General features: G+C 39.4%; 1 protein-coding gene across 1 annotated transcript; it reads right to left on the minus strand.

Annotated features, from left to right (window-relative positions):
• Positions 1-3,165: 3,165 nt before the first annotated feature.
• Positions 3,166-20,541, minus strand: LOC149843736 (Transducin/WD40 repeat-like superfamily protein). Its single transcript, XM_090000962.1, has 9 exons — positions 20,328-20,541; positions 11,817-14,615; positions 11,624-11,727; positions 9,903-9,972; positions 7,586-8,392; positions 5,382-5,584; positions 5,129-5,252; positions 3,785-3,991; positions 3,166-3,542 (listed from the first exon to the last, which is right to left on the minus strand). The coding sequence occupies exons 1-9, from the start codon at positions 20,493-20,495 to the stop codon at positions 3,399-3,401; spliced, it is 4,626 nt and encodes a 1,541-aa protein (XP_089857088.1). The 5' UTR covers positions 20,496-20,541; the 3' UTR covers positions 3,166-3,398.
• Positions 20,542-23,615: the final 3,074 nt, after the last annotated feature.

Raw genomic sequence — 23,615 nt, forward strand, 5'->3', positions numbered from 1 at the left:
TCGGCGAAGGTCTGGGCAGTATAAAGGGTCTTGAAATAGTGAAAAAACCGCTGGAAGGACATTGTCGGCGGAGTAGCTGACTCCCTCAATGGAGAGAGAGAGAGAGGTCGTCAGTGACGTTCCTATATGAAAATGTGGCATTTACCAACCTTATGTCATGCTTTCTTTCTGGTTCTCAAGTATTTATGGTTTTATATTGCATTTTGTACTTGGAAATTTCATGATGTGCTTAAGACAGGCATTCTCAGTCAACGGATCGAGTCTTGGGACGGATACCCGCCCAATCTAATGTCAAATTACCAGGTCTGGCAAAATTAAAAGAGATCCGAACATGAAAATAGTTGGATCCGAGATTCTCTTTCAAGATCCGGCCGGGTGCAGAATATGTTACATATAAAGTCTGATCGGATAACTGACCCAACAAAAATTATAATCTGATTTTGTAATACGGTTCGGTCCGACCCAATCTGTGTACATTGAGTAAAAATGTCAAATCCTCCCTGCTTGAAAAGAAGTCAACTAGTCACTATGCTGATGTCACAAAGACACGTGGATACGAGGACACGTGATGCTGACTCGACTCATAAATTCAAAATTTTCAAAAAAAGACACAAGGACACATATTTTATGAAATTTTTAATCAATAAAAACTATTTTTTGATATTTTATTATTAAAATAAATTTTTATTGAAATAATACTTAAAACTATTAAATAATATTAAAATATGTGACATAGCTCTGTCAGCGCTGACTCTGCTACCATTCATCTTGTGGATGGACGGCCTTCCAAACCCAAGGTTTTGGATTTATTTTCATCCGTTCATTTTGGATGCTCTAAATGCCCTTCATCTAGAGCATCAATGGCTTTGAAAAAATTGTGAGACCCATCTAAGATACAACATAGTCATGGTGCTTGGAAAGACAGGATGAACGGCCAGAGCTGCCTCTGATCTGATACCCTTTGATTTGATACCCTTTTGTTACAATTTGCCAATTCAAATTTTACTAGTTATGATTAAATTTCACCTCATGTAAACCAACCTGACCTGGCAGTGAGTTTTATGAGGGTTGGGAAAGGTAAGCCAGGATGGCAGTGGACTGGGGCGGGGGCGGGGGACAAGGTCTCCACCCCCGCCCCATTTCAAAATTCTGCCCTCCATCCCCGCACAGGTCTTGATTTTAACCTCCATCCTAGTTTCATGTCCTCCATCTCCGATCCAAACGAGGCAAGGCAGGGCCTCATTTTCCCTCGGTCCACTGCCATCCCTACAGAAGGATCGGGGATGGGGTGGGGCGGAAAAAAACATAAGTCCATCCCCGCACGGGTTTTGATTTTAACCTCCATCCTTGCCTCTATCCCCGGTTTCATGTCCTCCATCCCCGGTCCAAATGGGGCAAGGCAGGGTGGGGCCCCATTTTCTCCAGTCTACTGCCACCCTAAGCCAGGGTTAGGCAAACCCCTACCATTTATACAACTATACCATTGGGTTTTGAACATGCAACGTCCCAACACAAGGTGACGCGCACTAGCTGCTCCTACCAGACAAGCTGAGCCCCCATTGGTTGGGAATTGAATCAATAAATGTTGTTGGATATGGGATCTCATGTATGTTACCCGACCAAGTACTCCAACTTGAACCTATACCCGACAATTTGTTACATGGTTCGATATAGCTGCGCCCAAACGGGTCGGGTACCTGACTTGTTGACAGCCATGGCCCATTCATCTTATTGCATACGGTAGGCTGCTCGGGTTTGTGTGAGAAAAAAATACTCTACGTCAATTCATTTCTCATTTATATTATCAACCTTAAAGACTACCAAAAATCCAAGAACATTGGCAACAAGTCCTTGGAGAGGCTCTTCCAAAAAAGAAAACAATTCCAATTCTCATCACACATCAATTCTCTGAGTTGCCAAATCATTTCCATCAATTCCTTCCGAATACATTCTCTTGGTAGTAACCTTGTTTAAATTCGGAAAATTCCACGGATTTTTTTCCTTCTGATTGAACAGTAGCCATAATGGATCTGGAATCCAATCCCACCCAATTCCCTCAATCCAAAGACATCATAAGGGAAGCTACTTTCCGTTGAAAGAATGCTTAGGAGCAAGTGCTTCCCCATAAGGAGAGGTATGAACCCATTTTTGACAAAAAAGATGTTTTTTTACATTTATTACAGGGGTTTCATAACATATTCTCAATAGAGATGTTTGTTTCACTATTTCTGAGAAAGAGGGCCTCTTTCATAGGAAAGGGCATGAAACAAACACCCCCTACAGATCTCAATTTAACAACATTCAGCAGCTTTGTATGACAAATTTGGTCAGAGCATTGCCTGTGCTAGATGCTTATGCATTTCCACGTACTGATCAATTCTATTCACTTTGTTCATCGTGCAACCAACAAGCCAGAAACGCTCTTTACCGATACTACAAAGGATCAACATAACATCAAGATTCCTAGGCACCCATCTTCAAAGTTCATGAACAGTGCCCACAAGGGTACGAATCATCTGGTAGGTGACTCATAAACATCACCAAGTTGATGGGACATCATGAATTTGAAACACATGGGTGTGTGTCCATGACTAGCCGATGTGGCATAGGCTCACATGACATTCAGGAATACAATGGCAGATTCATATACATAGCGGATTTGCATAGGCATCTATATGACGTTCATGAATGCATCTATAGATTCGCCTACATGGTAAGTTATCATTCGCTGCTGTATGACCTGCGTGAATGAAATTGCAGATTTATGTTCATAATAGATTTGCATATACTGATGTATGACATTCGCAAGTGAAATGACAGGTTTATGATCATAACAGATTTGCATATGCTGCTGTATGACGCTCGCAACTGCAATGACAGATTTATGATCATAGTAGATTTGCATATGCTGCTGTATGACATTCGCAAAAGAAATTTACAGATTCACAAGCATAACCGATTTGCATATGAGCAGAATTACCTGCTAGAAATATTGATTTTTCCTGCCCCTGCAGTGCATTGGGAGTGATCAGGACTACACGATCATCTAAATTTTTTTTTTGATTAGCGATCGAGTATGCTGATCTAGGTTTTTGAACGGATTATTAACTAGAATTAAGAAAGGAAAACTGTAATAAATAATGGCACCAACATTTGTGACTTAGAACTGGTATTCATTATAATCAGGAAAATCGAACGCAATGTTATTCAAACAAATTGCTGATACATGCTAGACTTTACATAGCATAAAAAAGAGAGGATGCAGCCAATTTTTGGCCTTAATCAGTTCTTAAAGAACCATGGAAAGGAACCTGTGACTAGACCATGAGTTCCTTGCAAGAAGATGGCTGGTTCATTCTCTTCAATGGCATTTGAGTTGTTCATAATAAGCATGACTCTCATAACTGGAAGGAACCTAACTCTTGACCATGCCGCAAGAGTATGACTTTTCTGCCAGCTTCCCATTCAAGCCGATAAGAGAGATCAATATTCTGAGCCAGAACTTTCAAACAGTCTGCATCTGTTGTTCCCCTTGTTTTCTCCTACAGCAAGAATCCCAAAGATGTTCACAAAATGAAAAACATGCAATGAAGGAAACCATAAAAATTGCAAGATTTATAACTGAAAAAAGCGAGATGTCTTTACATAAAATAAAACCAATAAATTTTCATAGTTAGCGCCCAAAGATAGAATAGAAGTGCCAATTCCAGAAATGATTGACTATAATTTGGTTATTGATGACAAACACAAAATGAATAGCAGCATAGTCAAACATGGTGGGCACCTGTGCATGACGTGGGCTACTGTGCCCATGAATGCTAGCCATTATGCTTGACCGAGAAGAATTAGGAGAGAATCCCTCCCATGGTGGAATCAAAATCAGTTTTGTGCACTGTATAGGAACAGTATTTCTGCTGAGTTTCTCCCACCATGAAGCTCCCAAGGACCACCACCTGATCATCAGCCCATGCTCAGAGAAAGCAACCAACCCCTGTGGCAAGCAAAATATTCAACAGTGAACAAGAGAAAATTTCTAAATGACCAACTTTTACAACTAAAACCTGAACATTACTACCCTCAACAAGGCAAGTTGTGAACTTGACATTATGGGTACATTTGGTTTGCTGTGCAATGTGCGACTCCAAATCAAATTTGATTTGGAGTTATATGCATCAGAATCGCAAGACGCCCCTTGCAATTCTGATTCTCATGTGAATGAGAAAACGATTCTCATTTGCAAAGGCAAATGAGTGCAAATGAGAGTTCGTTTCTTACTGCTCATTTTTTGATGTGTTTAGCCCTACCAATGAGATTCATTCTCACATTCGCATGAAGAGTTCGAATCTCATAAGACGTTACCAAACATTCTCTATGAAACATGGTTCCCATTCTTGAAACAAAGAAAAAGTACATCCTTCGGCTTTCAAAGAAACTCCATGGGTGTTGGAAAGAATGAGGGTATTGCAATCTTATTTTAGGAGAAAGGGTGACATTGATACAAACATCTTTGTGTCCCAGTCTGCCATTTGTTTCCATCTTATGGAAAAGATGGAAAAGCCCCTACTTATTGATTAATGCCAAAAGTTCATTTATATTGCCTACGGCGTAGTTATGAAGTTAACAAGTTGCAAAAAAAGGATTTAGCTATCTCAATCTCCCCTAATTTGAAAAGACAAAATTGAAAGTAATGCTCATTAATTTAACCAAGAGCTGACAACTCATGACACAAACAATTAAAATGCCTGGGCCATGTCTAAAAAGTCATGATCTGATCTTATCACTGCGAAAGCCCCATACACACACAATTGTTTTCATAAACCGTTTCATGTATAGCCTCTAAGTATACATGAAAAGCCTGAAGTAATGAAGTTTTAAGTCAGTAAGGACAACTTTGAACTGAGTTCAACGTATCAAAAGAGGAAAGGAAAACTAAAGGTTGTTAAAAAGTAACCGCATGTAGCGACCAAAGAAAGATGCAATCAGTTGAGGGCATCCAAACATTTCTTCTGAAATAGTGGTATCCAATCCTTCAATCAAAGATGACTGCAGCCCATCCAGGCAGACCAGAAAGACATGATTCCTTTGTTATGCTAACATGTAAATCGTCATACATAATCTACAACCATACCTCACCATCAGGTGAAAAACTAAGGACTGAAATTCCTGCAGTGATCATTCTATCCGAATCACCTCCAAGTAAACTTGGAAGTCCTGGTGGTCCACTTGCATCCAGAACCTTTATTTTTGTTACACTGCAGATACAAACTGACGTGTCATAAGTAGACATAAAATTTCTGACAGACTCCATGGCCATCTACCCCTAGATAACCACTGAAAACAAAAGACAAAAGGATCAGAATATGTCATTCAAAAGTGTATACCCTTGCAAGTCATATATTTGAATGGTGAGTCTGCGTATGTCTCCAATTAAATCTCCAACAGCAAGCCTTGTTGCTCCTTGATTCAAAGCAACCATTGGAAAAATACGCGCCACCTCCTTAAGAGCTGCCATGGAGCTATGAAGGCAAGCTTCTCTCATGACGGAGTTCCCAAGGTCCATGGTCAGCAGGATAAAATACACTACCTGCACATCTGACAATTATCAGTATCATCAATACACAAGGACAAAGCTATCAGTTTAACATTGATAAATAAGTTCCTGAACAGTGCAAATTCTGCTAGTCAGGATTCAGGAATATATACCATCATGGATAATTTTACCACCCAAAGAAATGACAAACAAATATTATTTACCCACTGCAAAAAAACCAATTATTGTTTTCCCACAACTGACCTCCTAAGCTCTACTAAAAACTTCTTCTATCCAAGATGCATGCAAAATCGCTGGTTTTAGGCTCCTGCAGTAACTGTTCTTAATGGACTTGTGATGCTATTCACTAAGGACTATCTGTAACCATGGTAAAAGGTATAGCCAATATTTGAAACTATCATGATACTAGCATGGTAGAGTAAAAAAACATCAAAAAGGGAAAATATCATGAAATTTTTGCCATTTTAAATGTCATGATATCACTTAGATGCATATTATTTAAATAATTTTTTCTATCATCTCTTTATTTTTTCTATATTTCAAAAACTTTTCTACCTTTTCTTCACACAAAAGAATACATAACCAAAATCTACTCTTTCCTACCTTTTGTGTTATTTTATATTTTCAAAAATGCTGAGAATTTCCTGGTATTTCCTCAAGATTAGAAAATCCTATAACATCCCAATAAATTTCTTCATGAAGATATTGCCTAAATTGATATTGGTGACTATGTTTATAATCATCAATTCTACTGTCTCAGTATCCTTTTCAATATATATATGAGTCTATATTCTCAGCATGAATCTGCGGCTTAGAGCATACAAATGCAGTAATTAGTTCAGTGTCCCAACTTGGTGTGAGAGATCAAGTAAAAGCTATTCAAATTAATATATAAGCAAATTATCAGTTTTGAAACACAGAGAGGAAAACTAAAGTGTGAGCAACCTGCAACACCTTGGTCTCTGCAGGTTACAGGAGTCAACCAATTTTTTTTTTGCTGAGACTCGTATAGTATTGATTCTGAGTTATAATCTAGGATCAACCAGAATGAAGCACCATTTCCAGTCAAAGAGAGCTATATCTTGACCATAAAAATGAATAACTCATGGAAACAATCTATGATAACTTACAACAGCTAAACCACAACAGCTCTATCATTCAAGGGATACCACAGATCAGAATGCCAAATTACTCTATGCTGCTACACTATTATTGGTCGACAGGAAAAGGGCACTGGTTGTTTTAAACATAATATAACTTGCTCTATCATGAAATCCTTTATTGCACCTAAAGATTTTACCCATGTGAAATTCGTTCAAGATCCTCTGCATCATGATCTAAAAACTGACACCAAATTTACAATCAAACTCCTAAGTTCTAAAGTTAACTGTTTCCAATGGCATTCAATAAGATCAACATATGAACATAAGCATTATTATATGCAATAAGACAAAAATGTTTTCGTTTTTACTAATTGATTTACATTGCTTGCAAATGTTTCACCAAGTTGAGATAAAGTTACATACAATTCCATCAGCAGGACCATTTCAGATAACAGTTCTAACATTAGAAACTGTAATTCAGCCAATGCTGATGCCACCAAAATAGATGTTATTTTTCATCTTACTGCCAATCAAGCAAACATTATATTCAATGTTTATGCAGGCATTATTTGCCATGGACATAATTAAATGATCAAACAATGGATTTAAACCAGTAAGGATAAACATAACTATAAAGGGCCAGCTGTTATCAAATTTAAGACGACTCAGTATATTGCTACATGTCTAATGTGAATTAAAATCAGAAACATATGAAATGATCCTTTTCTTACCAATAAAAAGCCAAGAGGAAGATAGTTGTTTTTAACTAACATGGAGAATATGATGAACTTCCTTAAGGAAAAGAACAGGAATGACACACAGACAGACAAAATAGCTTATTTTTTCAATCAACAGTATTAGTGGCATTGAGCATCCATGATCATCAGCTCTATCATTTGTGATTCATTTGTCAAGTATTAGGTAATTGTACCTTATCAAGGAATGGAGACATGAGTTTTGGAGCAGCACGTACAACTCTTATCAGAGTCATAAGTGAGACGACATGAACAGGTGAATCAGAGGCAGTGGCCCAAATCTGGCCATCAATCGCATTAAGAAAACTCGCTATATCAGCCATTGCTAAGCTTGGAAGAAGAATCCCAATTAAAGTCTCACGAATATTCACAGCTACTACTGGATTTTGTACAGTTGTAGCAGGTGTGCCACTTAAACACTCGATCAAGAAAAACAAGTCTCCAATCAAACGAGATAGCTCTGAACTAATGCATGGTTTCCATGTATTCTCCATCCCCTCTGCTAGGAGCTCTGCTGCAGTTGCACTATATTTGTCACTTACTGCCATGACTAACTTCACGAGTTGATGAACAACTGATGCAGCAAGATTTGGTTTCACTAGACTAGGATACCAGACAGCTAGTGCTGCAGCCACTATGATGCGTGAGGCCCTTGCATCTTGGCTTGAACCACCAATTATAGAAACCCAATCATGTAGTTCATATGATTCAAGCCATGCAAGCACTAAAGGATCCTCCATTTGGTCACCCTGTTGTCCTTCTAAGCTTCCATCCAAATTTGAACCAATACTTGGCGTTGCTTCATCTATACCATCAGTTGATTCTTCACCCTTGCTGAGTAGAGAGCTGTTATTAGTTAAATCCAGAGAAGGCTTCTGACCACGAAGTGGAATTGGAATTGCTCGTGAAGCAGCACAATGAAACAAAGAACGGGCAGCCATGCGTACATGCTCAGATTGACCTTGCCAAAAACTTGCCAAGAGCTGTACACATACTGCAAGTTAAAAACTTGAGGTTACATGAGAAATCCCTAGTTATGTAGAAAGCATAGTCAAAAGATGACAATCTGGACCAAACATTATTCAGTTGATTGACTATTTCACAAAACAATCTAAAGTGAAAATCTATTAATGCAATATGGAATGCTGCCTATTTGGATTTTTTTTACATGAAATGCACAAAAAGATCCACATGTACGTCAAATAAAAAAGCAAGTGGCAACATTATAAGGAAAAAACAAAAAGAAACAGAGAAAGAACCAAAAGATCTTGGCACAACATCATGATTATCATCAGCCTATTTTGGGAAACAAACAGGAAATGAGAGAATGAGTTACTTTATCTAATGCAATTGATTGAGCTGTAAAGTCAAGAAGATACCATAAATTATACATAAACTAAGAAAGAATACAAGTGTCCTTCAGAAAATGCAATTGTGTGTGCTACAAAGTCAAGAAAATAACATAAAATATCAAGAACAAAAGAGAATCTCATAAGAAAATGATGGTTCAAAAAGGAAAGACGGGCCTAGGGAACCAAAACATGTTCATGAAGATGAATGAATGCCAAAAGTTTATGATTTCACAATAACTTTTAGAAATCACATTCTAAATCAGTAAGGTGATCCTTGATTGGAGGCATGAATCTGCCTCAAAGCAGGGGTCCAGCTCACCCCATAAGCAATGCCACAACACCTGGTTTGCTAGATGAGCATTTGTCAACTCATCCATCCACACTGGTGAGTGACCCAGACTTCAATCCTTCTAAATTGGTTAAACCAAGGATCGTTTTTTTAGATGTTTCTTCCAATATTGTTTCCTATAGATTCACTTTTGTTGCATGATTATGTCACCATGAAAAATGGCACAAATTTCAATATACTTTAAGTTTTATATCTAGAAATTAAGGTACACTACCTCCATATATCAAGCATTTTATACTCAAAACTGACTATTCAAGTTCCATCTCAATCATTAAATTCCATGTTTTTAGTGGATGTTAAAAGGGCCTGTATACATCCATGTCTAGCTCAAGTCTGACACGTTGACAGTGCAGAGTATAATATAATATAATGATGCAATACACGTTAAGACTAAACTTTTGAAAGATAAGGAAACAATATCCAATACCAGAAGATAATCATGATAGTGCAGTCAATCTCACATCCTGGCATCTGTGTGAAAGATGGACTAAATCCTCCCAATCAAGACTATTTGTTAGCATAGGATATAATTAGCTATTATATTGCACCATGATATTACATTATACTCTATGCATATGTGCACATAAGCCTAATCTTTTGCAGGACAAGAAAAGTATATCCAATAATAGCAATAATCATGATTGGATTCCTTAGGCGACTCTGTTCTACAGTGGTCCATGATTGCGAATTTATATTGGAACCCAAGATACAATTGATCATTTATACTAGCCGATAAGGGGAAGCATAACAGCAGAATTTTAATGCAGGTGTCAATGTGATGGCACTAGGAACCTGGAGTAAAGGTGGCTTAACATCTGGAACTCTCTCTGCAAAATTACGAGTGTAAAATGCTGCCAAAGCACTGCGAACAAATAAAAGACAAATTGAATTCAACTAAAAATTTTGCCAAAAATGCAAAAATAAAAGATCCAATTTGACAACAAAGGAAATCTAGAACATCCAATTCACGTAATATATATACCATCCAGATACTCAACCTCGTGGACTATAGATAATTGGAACATAAAAATGTAATATTATAAGATATCAGGCCTACCACTAGCAGAATATAAGATCAAAAACTTAAAAAGAAGTGGAAACTAAGAGGCAAAGTCAGTAATAGGAAAGCTAAATTGTGTACTCACTTGTGTTATGTGCACCAAATATCTATTATCCATTTTTACATTCCTAATTTATCAGACGCATCTGTGTACTTAATGCGCATTAAACATGGAAGTGGCCAGATATTAAACATGTCATACTTGTATTAAACCACCAAAGCTCTATAACAAGATGACAAGTGAAGAATGGCAGTAAATGTATATTATTTGCTTCATTGTTCTTAACAATCTCAACTCGATAATCTTCTTTGAAATTAAATATGTTACACTGTCTTGTTAGAATATCAAACACATTTGTTTAGACCTTTTTCAGGCAGCCCTGCTCTTAAAATAGAAGCTTAAAAATTTCACCCCCACACACAGTATTTCTAGAAAAATCAAATTATGGGAACACAGACCACATGCAGACACGTGCACCCATGAACACACAAACATATGCATGCACATATATAAAGTTTTGCTGTCAGAGATATATAAACCATAGTCACTGATACTGGCGATATTTTGAAAATATCACAAAAAATTCTGAGATATTGAGGTAGCTGATATTATCGGGAAAATCTCACGATATTTTCTAAACATCGCTAAAACAAAAATATCATGATATTTTTTCAAATAAAAAATATTTTTATATTTTTAAGTACACATTTTCTATTTTTCTGTTTCTTTTGTATTTTAAAATCTTTAAAAACTTGTTTCTTTATAGTTTTGTAAGAAAAATAATAGAAAACCTATTATTTCTTACTATTATTTTTATTTTTTTATTTTTTTAAGCTTTCGAGATTTCCCGAGACTTTTTACCTTTTGAAAATATCTCCAAGAAAAACCCTCATCGAGAAATTATCTTGAATGATATAGGTGACTATGATATAAACTAAGTGGAGGAGATGCAAATGTATCATGCAATCAATCACAGCAGTTTCAAAAAAGGAGTTATATATATATATATATATATATATACATATATTACAATCAAATATTTGACTGTCTTTCTGCTTTTGAGATTAGCCAAAGGTAACATCAACATTCAATGCTGAACCCACACAGTTATGTGTGGTTGACTGTGCCATAGACATGCCCTTTCATGGTGCTATCGAAAATACTTAATGTGTCCTGGGGTCATATTCAGTTTAGAGAGAGAGATTACTGGAGACCCGAAAGTTATAATAGTTAATCTCAAAGCAAATATTTAATCTTTTTAGCTCAAAACCACAATTGTATACTGAAGTAAAATGCATTAGTTCTCATCAAATTCAGTTTGTAACTCGCATGCCGCAGATTATTGCACCTGATCCATTTCTGTCAAACACGTTTTTGGCATAAAACCTTTAAAGGTAAGAGAGCAGTAAATAACCCCAGAATCTGAGTGAGAATATCAAGAAAACTCAATACCTGCTAGCATCTGAAGTTGGACGGGATAAGCTTAGCATACGCTGAGCAAGGGAAACCATTGTAAGAGATCTCATTGCAACGAATTCTGAGGAAGTCTTCCAAAACTAAAATACACAGAACTTCAATGAGGAAACACAGAAGATAAAGAAAATTCAATATTACATCAAAACAAAAAAAAGGTTCCTATATATACCTCCAGGGTTGTCTGCAAACCAGGAAATATTAAGGTCAAGGAACCCTTATCTCCACGAAGCCCAGGGGCTGCCAGAAAGTGCTCTGGTCTGTAAATATTCATTTCATCTATCAGCAACTGATCAAGTGCTGCATCTACACCCCACAAATGAAGAAAAGATAAACTGAACTGAAGTAAGAATCGTTCCAAAGTTCCTGCCCATGCATGTTCACCAGGGAAGTGAGGTAAATCCCTTTTCACTTCAGATAAACTTTCTGAGCAAACATACTGTTGTTGGCTTTCTGCTTCTGGCTTGCAAGCATTCAACGGATGCTTATCATCACTTTTTTTATGCACATTCCTTCCTTGTTTAGGAGATATCAGATCATGGAGGTCAAATATGAAAGCAGCAACACCAGGAAATGGACATAAACATTTGATTAATTTATCATTTTTCTGAAAGACTGGCGGCAATAAAGGTTGTTTTATAGAAGCAGTAGATTTATTTCCAATTTGGATTTGCCCAAGAGTGCTTAGAACACTTGACAATGTCAACTTTCCTTTGATATCATGTGTTAGAGAACCAATGGACTTGGATAAGACAGGTTCTCTACTTTCTGCAGGTGCAGCAATGTCCCTATGACTGATGCAAAGAGTTGGATCATCGATCATATGAAAAAACAATGCAGATGCTGAAGTTGTACTATCAATATGGTATCCACCAGAGGAATTTATACCCATTCCCCTGCAGAAATTTTCAAACATTGCATGTGAAGCAGTACCACGGATTACCCGCTCCATGGCGCCAGTCTTAACATCCCAGATGTACAAAAAATCCAGTCCATTAGAATGTGGTGAGTTCTTCCTGACTAGACTTGCAATATAACCCCTAGAACTATCCCATGCAACCATCTTGGGATAGTCAGGGTGGCCAGGAAACATTCTCTCCACACGTAGTGTATCAAGGGAAATAAGTGCAACACAGCCATCCTCCCCAACAGACATAAAGCAATCACTCCAGGGACGATAGGTCCAAGGTGGTGGAAGAACAATTTGCCTTACAGGAGCTACATGATGGTGAAGCACTAATATTGAGGTACCAGCATATAAATCCCATACACGTATTGTACAATCCATGCTGCCCGATATCAACACTTGCTCAAAATTTCCTTCTGTGGTTGTTGTCATACGATGATGTACCAAACAAAGTATAGCATCAGTATGTCCTGAAAAAGTATGTTCAGATATATTTGCATTAGTTTTATACTTTTCAAACCCATCAGCACATTTTAGTTCCTGAAGATACTTGTCAAGCAGAATAACTTCTATTAGCCCATTATGAAAGCCATATACTACAGCATAAGGAGCAACTGGAACATTTGACAGTACCATTGAAGACGTTACTACCTTTCCTTTCTTTACCTGAGTTACTTTTGTATAATCATTTAGCTGTTTGAAATTTATTTCATCATCCTTATTATTCCTTGCTCCCAGATGCACTTTTGTACAGTCACTAAGCTCGTTGTGCTGAGAACAATAATTTCCAGAAGTATTTGAGCTATAAAACCAGTCCCCCAAAAAGCCACCCTCCCCAAGCATAATGCTTGGATGAGATACAGCAGAGTTGTCATCAACAGATGGCTGACACGCTAGCCATATACTGATTTGAGATGTCCATAACAAAGAAAACTCAGCTGAGTTGTCATCATCAAAGCATATGGATTCAGTACGAATTAAATATTGGTTTAACTTGCAGAAACTAGTCTGCACTTTTAGTTCAGCTGAATAAGAAACAGCAGGCACTTCACATAAGCACTCAACATTAAAGGTTCTCGTGGAACCTGATATGAGATATACCATTGCAGCACCACAATTGTTCCAGACAACAAACTTATCCACAAAACCTTCAACTGAGTTCCTGGCAGCTACTACATTTGAATCAAACTCCTCAACTGCAAAAAATGTTCCTCCTGTAAGGTATGCTGGAATCGACATGCCTTCATTGCAAAGAGAACTGTTTGCTAAGGATATCTTCCCAATATCCATCCCATTGCTTGTTGATTTAAATGTGCACTGCCTACTAAAAATTAAAGCAATAATCTTTCCATGGGGTGCTATGGATACTCCATTTACCCTATCATCTACATTTTTTGTGTATGCATACTGCTCCAAGTCAGATGCAGAAGTACTCTCAACATTTATTCCATCTTCTGCATCTGCCCAATGATCCATTGTTATCGAAAGTGATTGATATCGTCCAAGTCCATCTGCCATAATCACTAATTGCTTTCCTTTTTCTTCTGATGGTGCTACAACCATTGATTGCACAAGGCCAATAGATAAAACTCCATGCAGGACAGTATGAACAATATTAAGAGTGCATGCATCTATAATCACAATAGCACCCTTTGAAGTAGGTCTAGCACTTATTTCTTTTTCAATCACAGACCCATAATTGATGCTACTACTAGCAATCCCCCCATCATCAGTTTCAGCTGAATGATAGCTTGATAAATGCATACCATCAGCAGATGTGCAACCAATGCAGACGTATCGCCTGGATCTGTATAAGGACGATAAGGCAAATGGACTCCCAGCCCATGGAGGCAATTTTCTTCTACGGCGGCAATGTCCGCTGTCTCTACTCCAAATGCATAAAACTCCATCAGTACAGGCGCTCATCAACGCTTCAGAACCAACTGGGATAGCCCTACTATCACATGCATCACCGGTCTCTCCACTGTCTGAAACAGGCGTACAGATATCCAAATCAGCTATACTTGCAGAGTGACCGCATAGCATTGCCATGGGTTTTACATCCTGAAACAGCAAAAAGCAAGTAAATGATAATTACAATAATAAGAATACACCCCTGCATAACAGCCTATCTTCCTTGAAAAAACTATGGATTTTCCCTTTATTATCTAATAAACCATTGCTTCAATTTCAGCAAACTAATGAAGTGGTGGTGGTGATAATCTGTTTGCTGTTTCATTCCAATGGAAAACCAAAATCAATTCTTTTATAGCATCTTTAACAATAACATAGACCAATGCATTAATGAAGTGATATGGTCGAAATTCTGGAGGACCCATTGCCCCGGTCAGTCAAAGCGGATCCCAGTGAAGAAGACCTCAACCCACATCCATTAACTCAAATAGATCTAAGAATGGCCTATTCAGACCCAGATCCATATTCATTACACCAAGGGACTTGGATGAATTCAATTGACGTTGCTCTAGATCCAAGCTAGGCCACCTCAGCTAAGTGGGACCCAACCCAAGTGTTGCCACATCAGCCATGCAAGCCACATCATCATAGGTGCCATGTTGAACCAGTAGGACCCGCTCCAAGGGCGCCACCTCATTTCAAGATTGAATGCATTAATGAGAACTAGATCCACCAACCCGCCCCAGAACCGGCCAGTCCTTGTGGGACATACCTAGGGAGGTCGACCTCTCCGCTTGAAGGCCTAGGTGGACGTGTGACCTTGTTCAATGAAGGCCTAAGAAAGGAGAAAAGGACTTGGATAAAAATGGCAAAGTTAAGGGAGGTGTTTACTAGGAATAACTTACCTAGTTTTAGTCAAGTAGTCTTCTTCTTGTTTTAGAGTTTCTTTTATTAAGTTTTGTAACTCGTGTAGAGATGTAAATACTCCCTCTACAGTGGATATAAACCCTATGTAATGTGCTTGGAAGGATCATGAAATGAAATGAACTGAAGTTTGAATCTCTCCCTCTCTCAAAATCGTCTCTCCCTCTCTCCAAGCCTCTAAGTTTCTCTCTCTCTCTCTCACGTTTCTCTCTTGCTGGACCAAGCTCAGACCTCTAGAAGGTCAGGAACTTGGAAACTTGGCCCAAGCCAAGTGTGGTGAACTTAAGCTCGATGGTGGCCGAACCCTTGCTGCACCAACCTACATCCAAACGATCCCCCTGACCTGCAACTCTGTAGTAAAACTCCCTAAGAGTATCTACTAAGTCTCTGTAAGTCAAACCAACCCTCTCCTTAGCACAAACCCATGCCTGCACCCACTTGACCCAAACTGATTAAAATAAACCTAACATATTATGCATGCTGTGAATTGCAGAATCTAACCCGACTTCCCTGAGTCATGTCTCCCTAACCCAACCGGATCTAAGCCTAAGATTTCAACCATAGGTGCTCCCATGTGTCCTCAGCCGACTCTCAAAAAATTAGCCTTAGATCCCAAACCAGTAGAGATAACCAAATTTTCTATTGAACCTTACTGGACCCAAAACACAGTCTAGACCCAATCTGAACCCAGTTTCCTGCAACCTAATCCTGAGCTCATAAATCCCGAAACAAATGGAGTTTGACCCTGATATTTTAACAAGACATACTTCAACGTGTCTTAAACCTCTCCATAAATTTGCAATATTTTATCTATTGTAATTTGGGCGTACTAAACTTTTTCCCAAAACCTGTTAAAACTCAAACAAAACCTAACCCCGTTTCTAACCTAACCAACCTACCTAGGCCTACCATTGAACTCAGACCTACCTCGTGGACCCAGGAACATAACAACTTGATATCAGAGCAAACCTTGATCACCCTATGTTAATGTTACCTAAGCAAGGCCAAGGCCGACCACCCACGATGAATTTTAAGTTCATCAACAAGTTCGGTGGAAAGCCCAACACCAAGCGCGGAGTTGTTGAAAAGCGCAAGGACGGTTCTGGAACCAACTTCCAAAGCCTCTCTAGCTTGCTACAACAAGTCCAGGAGGAAGTCTGGGTCGCGCAACTGTTGCTCTGATCCGCTTCCCAAGGAGGAGTTATGCTCATGAAGTGTGCCAAGATTTTGGCATGTGAATAAGCCCCATTGCCCCAACCTGTGGACAAAACTGATGAGGATGAACTAGTCATTGTTCCTGAGGTCAATGCGGTTACCAAAGAACTACCAGAGGAGGTGAAAGCGAACATACAAACGCAATAATATGGTGTTCCACTTCATCAAGTGAAAGAAACTCCATACCCCTCTCTCTCGAACTCGCATGATGAGTTCTATGATGTAAAAAGGTGAACTATAAGCCTAATGAAAATCTTCGAAGATAGTTTAGGGTGCGCATTAGAACACCTCAATGGCGATGGATTAAAGTAGGACCAGAGGCACAAGCATTGTCTTGGGACACCCATTAGGGTGACCTTCGAAAAGGGACTCCTAAGGGAATTTGGACCTTTGATGTGCAAAGAACCGTTTACTATGCACGAGGGTTGGCCCAAACCCACCTCGATAAATGCATTCGAAAAAAAATCTAGGGTTGGAATGCGGGATAAGCGCATGGTTCGATATTCCCAAACCCTATAAGGACGTTTCGCCAAGGCTAGGGTAGAAGAGGAACGACTAAAACATTTAGCCTTTGTAAAGAGACCTAATCGACCCCCCGATTGGCCAAAGATCCGCAAACCAAGAAAGAAGGTTCTTGTAGAGTTTGAAAACAAGATCGGCAAACTTACCTCCTCCCCTTCCCACAGTTCCTAAGATCCTCATATTCCCTTCGAGGAGCGTTTATTCATGGTTTTATGGACTCTCTACAATCTAGGGCACTCTACAATGTCCTACCATGGCCATGTGAGGGACCAACAAAGCAAAGACGCAAAATCCAAGAAGACTGAAACCATGACCTCTTCGCTTAAGCCCACACCCGTCAAGGTTGTGAGAGTGTTCCTTGGACCCATCATGGATGGTTAAGGGCGCATAGTGGACGAAGGAACTATGGTTGCCTCCTTGGAAGCAAAGTTAGAAGAGAATGCCCATGTTTGGATCGAAGGAATCGAATTCGCCCTTGGGCAACTCAAGCAAGCCATATACAAGGTTCCTTTGCTCGCTTTGCCCAACTTCTCCAAATTGATTATTGCGAATTCCGGTATGAGTGACATCGAGAATAGAGCCCAATTAATGTTAAAAAGTCACTTAATGGCTTTCGTAAACCTCACCAACCATGCCAAAATTTGCCAAAGAATGTAAAGGGAGTGTTGAGCGATGCGAGGAGTAACTCAAAGATGCCGGAAAATGAGACGATGGTTCAACCATGGCCTCACTACTCCACGAGGATGAACACACATCAAGGCAAAAGTTTGAATCTCAAGGAAAGCACCAATGTCATTTGGATGGTGGTATGGCCGGTGGTGTTTGGCATGAATCCCTGTACTATTTTTTATCCAGGCGAAAGCCAATAGCGGATCCACCAGCAACGAAGTGATCTTCCCCTTTAGAGGCACACAAATGCAGACAACTCGTGTGTTGGAAGGACACACGGGTGTCACGTGATGCTCAAGGTTGGAAGACGGTCTGCCAAAGAATATGAAGTGTTGCGCAAACCTTCATATTCGACTGCGGTCTTCGAAGCGGATCCTTGCCTAGTCCACTAGGTAATTTTCAAGGGAGAGAGGATGATATGATCAAAATTTTGGAGGACCCATTTCCCCAGTCAATCAAAGCGGATCCCATTGTGAAAGACCTCAACCTACATCCATTGGCTCAAATAGATCTAAGAATGACCTACTCAGACCCAGATCCATATTCATTACACCAAGGGACTTGGATCTAATTGATGTTGCTCCAGATCCAAGCTCCAAGCAAGCCACCTCAACTAAGTGGGACTCAAGCCAAGTGTTGGATCAGCAGGACCCGCTTCAAGGGCGCCACCTCATTTCAAGATTGAAGGCATTATTGGAAACCAAATCCACCAACCTGCCCCAAAATTGGCCAGTCCTCGTGGGACCCACCTAGGGAGGTCAACCTCTCCTCTTGAAGGCTTAGGTGGACGTGTGGCCTTGTTCAACGAAGGCCTAAAAAAGGAGAAAAAGACTTGGCTAAGAATGACAAAGTCAAAGGAGGTGTTTACTTGGAATAGACTAGGCCAAATAGGTGTACCAAATTCTAATGAAGGCTTACCTAGTTTTAGGTTTTAGTTAAGTAGTCTTCTTCTTGTTTTAGAGTTTCTTTTATTAAGTTTTGTAACTAGTGTAGAGATGTAAATACTTCCTCTACAGTCTATATAAACCCCATATAATGTACTTGAAAGGATCATGAAATGAAATGAATTGATGTTTGAATCTCTCCCTCTCTCTATCTCTGTAAGCCCCTAAGCTTCTCTCACTCTCTTTCATTGGCCTCTAGGCCCTCTCTCAAGTTTCGCTCTTGCATGACCAAGCTCAGACCTCTAGTAGGTCAGAAACTTGGCCCAAGCCAAGTCTGGTGGACTTAAGCTCGACGGTGGCTGAACTATGGTTGTCAGTTGAGGAAGCGGGAGCGGGAAGTGATACGGGAAGCAGGAGCGAGAAGCGAGGTACTTTCAAAATTTTAGGAAGTGGGAAGTGTGGGACTACTTAGGAGCGAATCGGGAATCGTCTCAGAAGCGACCTAGGAAGTGAGGGGGAAGCGAGGGGGAAACATGGGGGAAGCGTGATGGGAAGCACGCTTCCCATTAAAGGAAAACGTGTTTCCCATAAAAGGGAAGCACGCTTCGGGGAAGCGCGCCTCTCCACTTACCTAGGCGCTTCCGGTAACTCTGGGTTGAAGCCTTGTTGCACCAACCTGCATCCAAACGACCCCCCCCTGACCTGCAGCTCTGTAGTAGAACTCTCCAAGAGTGTCTACTAGGTTCCTATAAGTCAAACCAGCCCCCACCTTATCCTAAACCCACTTGACCCAAACTAATTCCAAAAAATCTAACATATGTTGTGAATTGCATAATCTAACCCGAATTTCCTGAGTCATATCTCCCTAACCCAACCTTATCTAAGCTTGAGATTTTAACCATAGGTGCTCTCATGTATCCTCAACCAACCCTAAAAAAATTAGCCTTAGATCCCCAGATTTTCCACTAAACCCTACCGGACCCAAAACACAGTCAAAATCCAGTCTGAATCCAGTTTCCTGTAACCTGATCAGGTTCATAAATCCCCAATCAAGTGGAGTTTGACCCTTATATTCTAATATGACCTACTTTCACGTGTCGCAAATCTATCCCTAAATTTGCAGCATTTTATCTACTTCCAAAACATGTCAGAACTCCCTGGAACGTAACATGAAGCATCAAGAACAATAACCAAATTTCTAAAACTGCAATAATTCAAATTTCTCCAGTTTTGATGAGTACACTGAAGCACATTCCATAAATCAACATGAATACAAAGGCGCGCATGAAATCACTAGAAGCAATAACGGCCTCTAACAATCCAAATAGGATAGCGTTTCAACAAATCCTTATAGATAGTATCGACAGAGAATTCCAATATCTTCTACACAACTACATGACATTATATGCTTTTTGATACTCTATGGTGTTCAGAGACGCAAAAATCACAACATTCACCATCACCAACAACAATTTTAGTCCAATATCATACGCGGGAAATCTTAATTCTATATGCAGGCACCAAATGAACCAAATCAAGCATACACCCACAATCAGGAAACCTCGATTCTGGCAATTTCTGGCCACCAAATCCAAAGTAAATAAATAAACAAGACATGGTGATGTCGGTGGTGATAACAGAAGCATACCATCTTCGGAATTCGACTCCCAGGAGAGGAGTAGACCTTCCACCAGATGATGGACCCGTCGACCCCACCGGTATAGATTGATTGGGTCCGATCTAACACCGCCGTTGCAGTGATGTTGTGGGTGAGCGGGGATTGAGGCCACAAGCATTGCACAGAATCGCACTTCATCCTCGACTCTTTGAGAGTCGAATTCCTTCACCGTTTCAATGAGAAAACAACTACTCTCCCAGAGAGAGAGAGAGAGAAGGACCCCAACTGAAACAGAGGAAGGCGGAGAAGGCGGTGATTGCTTTTTCGCCTAGGGGTGGAAAACGGAACGGATCCGGATCCGGATCATATCTGATCCAACTTTGATCCAAATGCATGCGATGGATTCGAATCGGATCCGGGTGCGAATGATAACCTATAAGTTGGGGTTGAATTCAAATACGAAATATATAATGATAATACTGAATCTGGTAACTAATCAGGTAAAAAAGTCTAAAAAACAAAATCTTTAGATGTAGAAAAGAAAAAGGCAGATCCAGCTTGATCCAAATCAAACATAGATCCGACAAAAAATACTGATCTAAATTTGATCCGAAATAATAAAAAAATAATCCAATTAAGTAAATCCAAATCCAATCTGAATGCATATTAGGGTCTTCGAGTTGTAAGGATCCGTACCCAAAAAAACTTGTGGAGTCTGAATGATATATTTGACCAAAACCCGATGTATTTGCAGCCCTTTGTGGATCCAGTAGAGCCTCCTGTTCCAAGTTTGGTTTGTGGGACGATGTCCTCATAGTTTTGGGATTTCTTTGTGATTTTGTGTACTTCATGGTGGAGACCTAGTTTTTCCAAGTCTAAACCATCTTATATGAGCCAACCCTAGCCTAACACTTATGGTTCATGTTTGGCTTGCCAAGCACAGGTTACCTGCTCTTGAGTTCTTTATGAGTTGAACATGAGCAGATGGGGATGTAAACGGTTCGGATTCAGATTGGATGTGGTTAATACCATTTTCGACTAATTGGATGCGGGCTAAACAGTGTCAAATTTGGATTCGGATTTAAATGGTGATAAGCTCATAGCCGATCCACTTTTTCTACATGTAAATAGATTCAGATACCCATCAAATTGGTTATTTCTCGGATTTGGTAGCAAAAGATCAAAACCATATCAGCATCAAATTATATTTGGATATTGTTTTGGCTTACTAAGTGCAACTAAACGGAATAGAATTTGATTAGGTATCGGATAAAATCCTGTTCATTGTCATGAGGCTTGGCTTGTTTTCCAACTCTACTAAAAACTCAGAGCTCCCTTGTCTCTGAACCATAGGGATATGAAAAAAGGTTTTACCAAATAAGGATCAAATAGCTATTTTGTGCTAATCAGATCCAAATTTATATGTCGATCTTGTTGGATCTAGAGGTAGATTAGGACCCGCTTGGAACTTAAAAAAAAATAAAACTGAACCCAACCTGATTAACTAATCAGAATTGAGATGAAATCTGTCTAGACAGATCCAGTTTGATGCAACTAGTGTTAAATATAGAAATTATGAAGATTCCCATGAAGGGCTCGATTCATATGGTGGGAGCGACTGCATGAATATCATCTTCACAAGACATCATGTTTAAAAGATCAGGTGCAATATGATTGCACAAATATCTGTGCATTAAGCACATGATCATCCTCCATCTTGGGGACAGGGCCTAGGGATGGCAGTGGACCTGAAGAAACGGGGCTCCAACCCACCTCGCCCCACTTGAACAAGGGATGAAGGACATGAAACGGGGATGGAGGTTAAAATCAAAACCCGTGCAGGGATAGGGGTGAGGATGAACTTATGCTTTCCCCCGCCCCGCCCTGTCTCGATCCTAACCTTACTCTGCCCTGTCTCATGCCCAATCTTTTTTTTTAGGGATGGCAATGGACCGAGAGGAAACGGACCCCACCCTGCCTTGCCCCGTTTGGACCAGGAATGGAGGACATGGAAAGAAAATGAAGTCTGTGATGAAGGTTAAAATCAAAACCCGTGCAGGGATGGAGGGCAGGATTTTGAGATGGGGTAGGGGTGAAGACCTTGTCCCCCACCCCGGTCCACTGCCATAGGGTGCATTTTTATCATATTATTAACTTGATAAAAACAGTTTTCATCATATTTTTATAAAATTTTATATATTGATTCAATAATTCATATCTATTTTATAATTTTATGGATTTTTTTTAAAACCCATTTTTTTTTATTTTTGCGAGGTTTGTGTCTACGGGGACAACTGATTTTCTCATAAATCACATCAATGTACACATCCAATTGTGCTTCTTGATCCAAAAAAGTGTTTATATGGTTTGCAAACCAAAGGGAAACACGTCTTCCTCTACCTCTTCTTACTTTTCTTTCCTTTTCTCGGCTCAAAAAAAAAAAATTTGGTGGCTGCCACCTATTATTATTTGAATAAAAAAAATTATTTTTAGGCCAACATTTTACACCTTCAAATATTAGCTAAATGTGAAAATTCTTAATTTGGAATCATAAATTTCTTAAAAAATGTCTTTTTTTTTTAAAGAAAGATTTCTTAAAAACTGTCAAGTAAGGTCCTCCTGTTAACATCCATCAACCATCATATTGAAAAATGTGATTTGTTTTGTTTGTTTGTACTGATGCTTTGGAAATTGAATAATACTTATTGGTCCTAGTAACATTTGAATATGAAGGTTATTATTGTAATTTGACTTATGATTTAACCTATACTAATAATAAAGGCAGCCTCTTGTTTTTAGCAGGAAAATGTGAAGCGCATGCCAGAAAATTCAGAAACGTGAGGTCAATATTTGGAATTAAGAACAAAAGATTGGTCCTAAATGAATTTATCACTTATTAATTTTCTTTTGAAGGCAGACCCTTGTTTGGCAGGAAAAAGTGAAGTTCATGTCAGAAAATTTAAAAACGTGAGAAAATAGTTGGAATCAGGAGAAAAAGGTTGGCCCCTACGGAGGCGTTTGCTTGTCACGGAAGAGGGGTGCCGTGGCATTTCTTTTTGCGAACTCTTTTCCGCTGAGAAGGAATTGGACCCCCAACCGAAACAGTTTTCGCTGAAAATAGGGTCCATCATTGATTTTGGGTTCCCTTTCCCTTATTTTGCTATTGTGGGCCCCGTAGAAACACATCGATGGGTAAACGTTCTTGCGAAAAGCCCCAACTTTCCATGACAAGCAAACGCCCCCTAAGTGAAATTGTCCCTTATTAATTTTCTTTTCTTTGCCAAACGCATCTTTGACAGGTGGGTGGCGTCATTCCTT

Source organism: Nuphar pumila, chromosome 3 (assembly GCF_984573655.1).
Source record: "Nuphar pumila chromosome 3, dmNupPumi1.hap1.1, whole genome shotgun sequence".
NCBI lineage: Eukaryota > Viridiplantae > Streptophyta > Magnoliopsida > Nymphaeales > Nymphaeaceae > Nuphar > Nuphar pumila.

What these genes read in the sequence shown, in the direction of transcription:
- LOC149843736 (XM_090000962.1), bottom strand. Translation starts at nt 20,495, where the DNA reads ATGAAGTGCGATTCTGTGCAATGCTTGTGGCCTCAATCCCCGCTCACC. An exon ending in CCAACTTCAGATGCTAGCAG is followed by an intron (nt 9,973 to 11,623) that starts GTATTGAGTTTT and finishes ATTTGTTCGCAG; the next exon opens with TGCTTTGGCAGCATTTTACA. An exon ending in TTAAGCCACCTTTACTCCAG is followed by an intron (nt 8,393 to 9,902) that starts GTTCCTAGTGCC and finishes GTATGTGTACAG; the next exon opens with CTCTTGGCAAGTTTTTGGCA.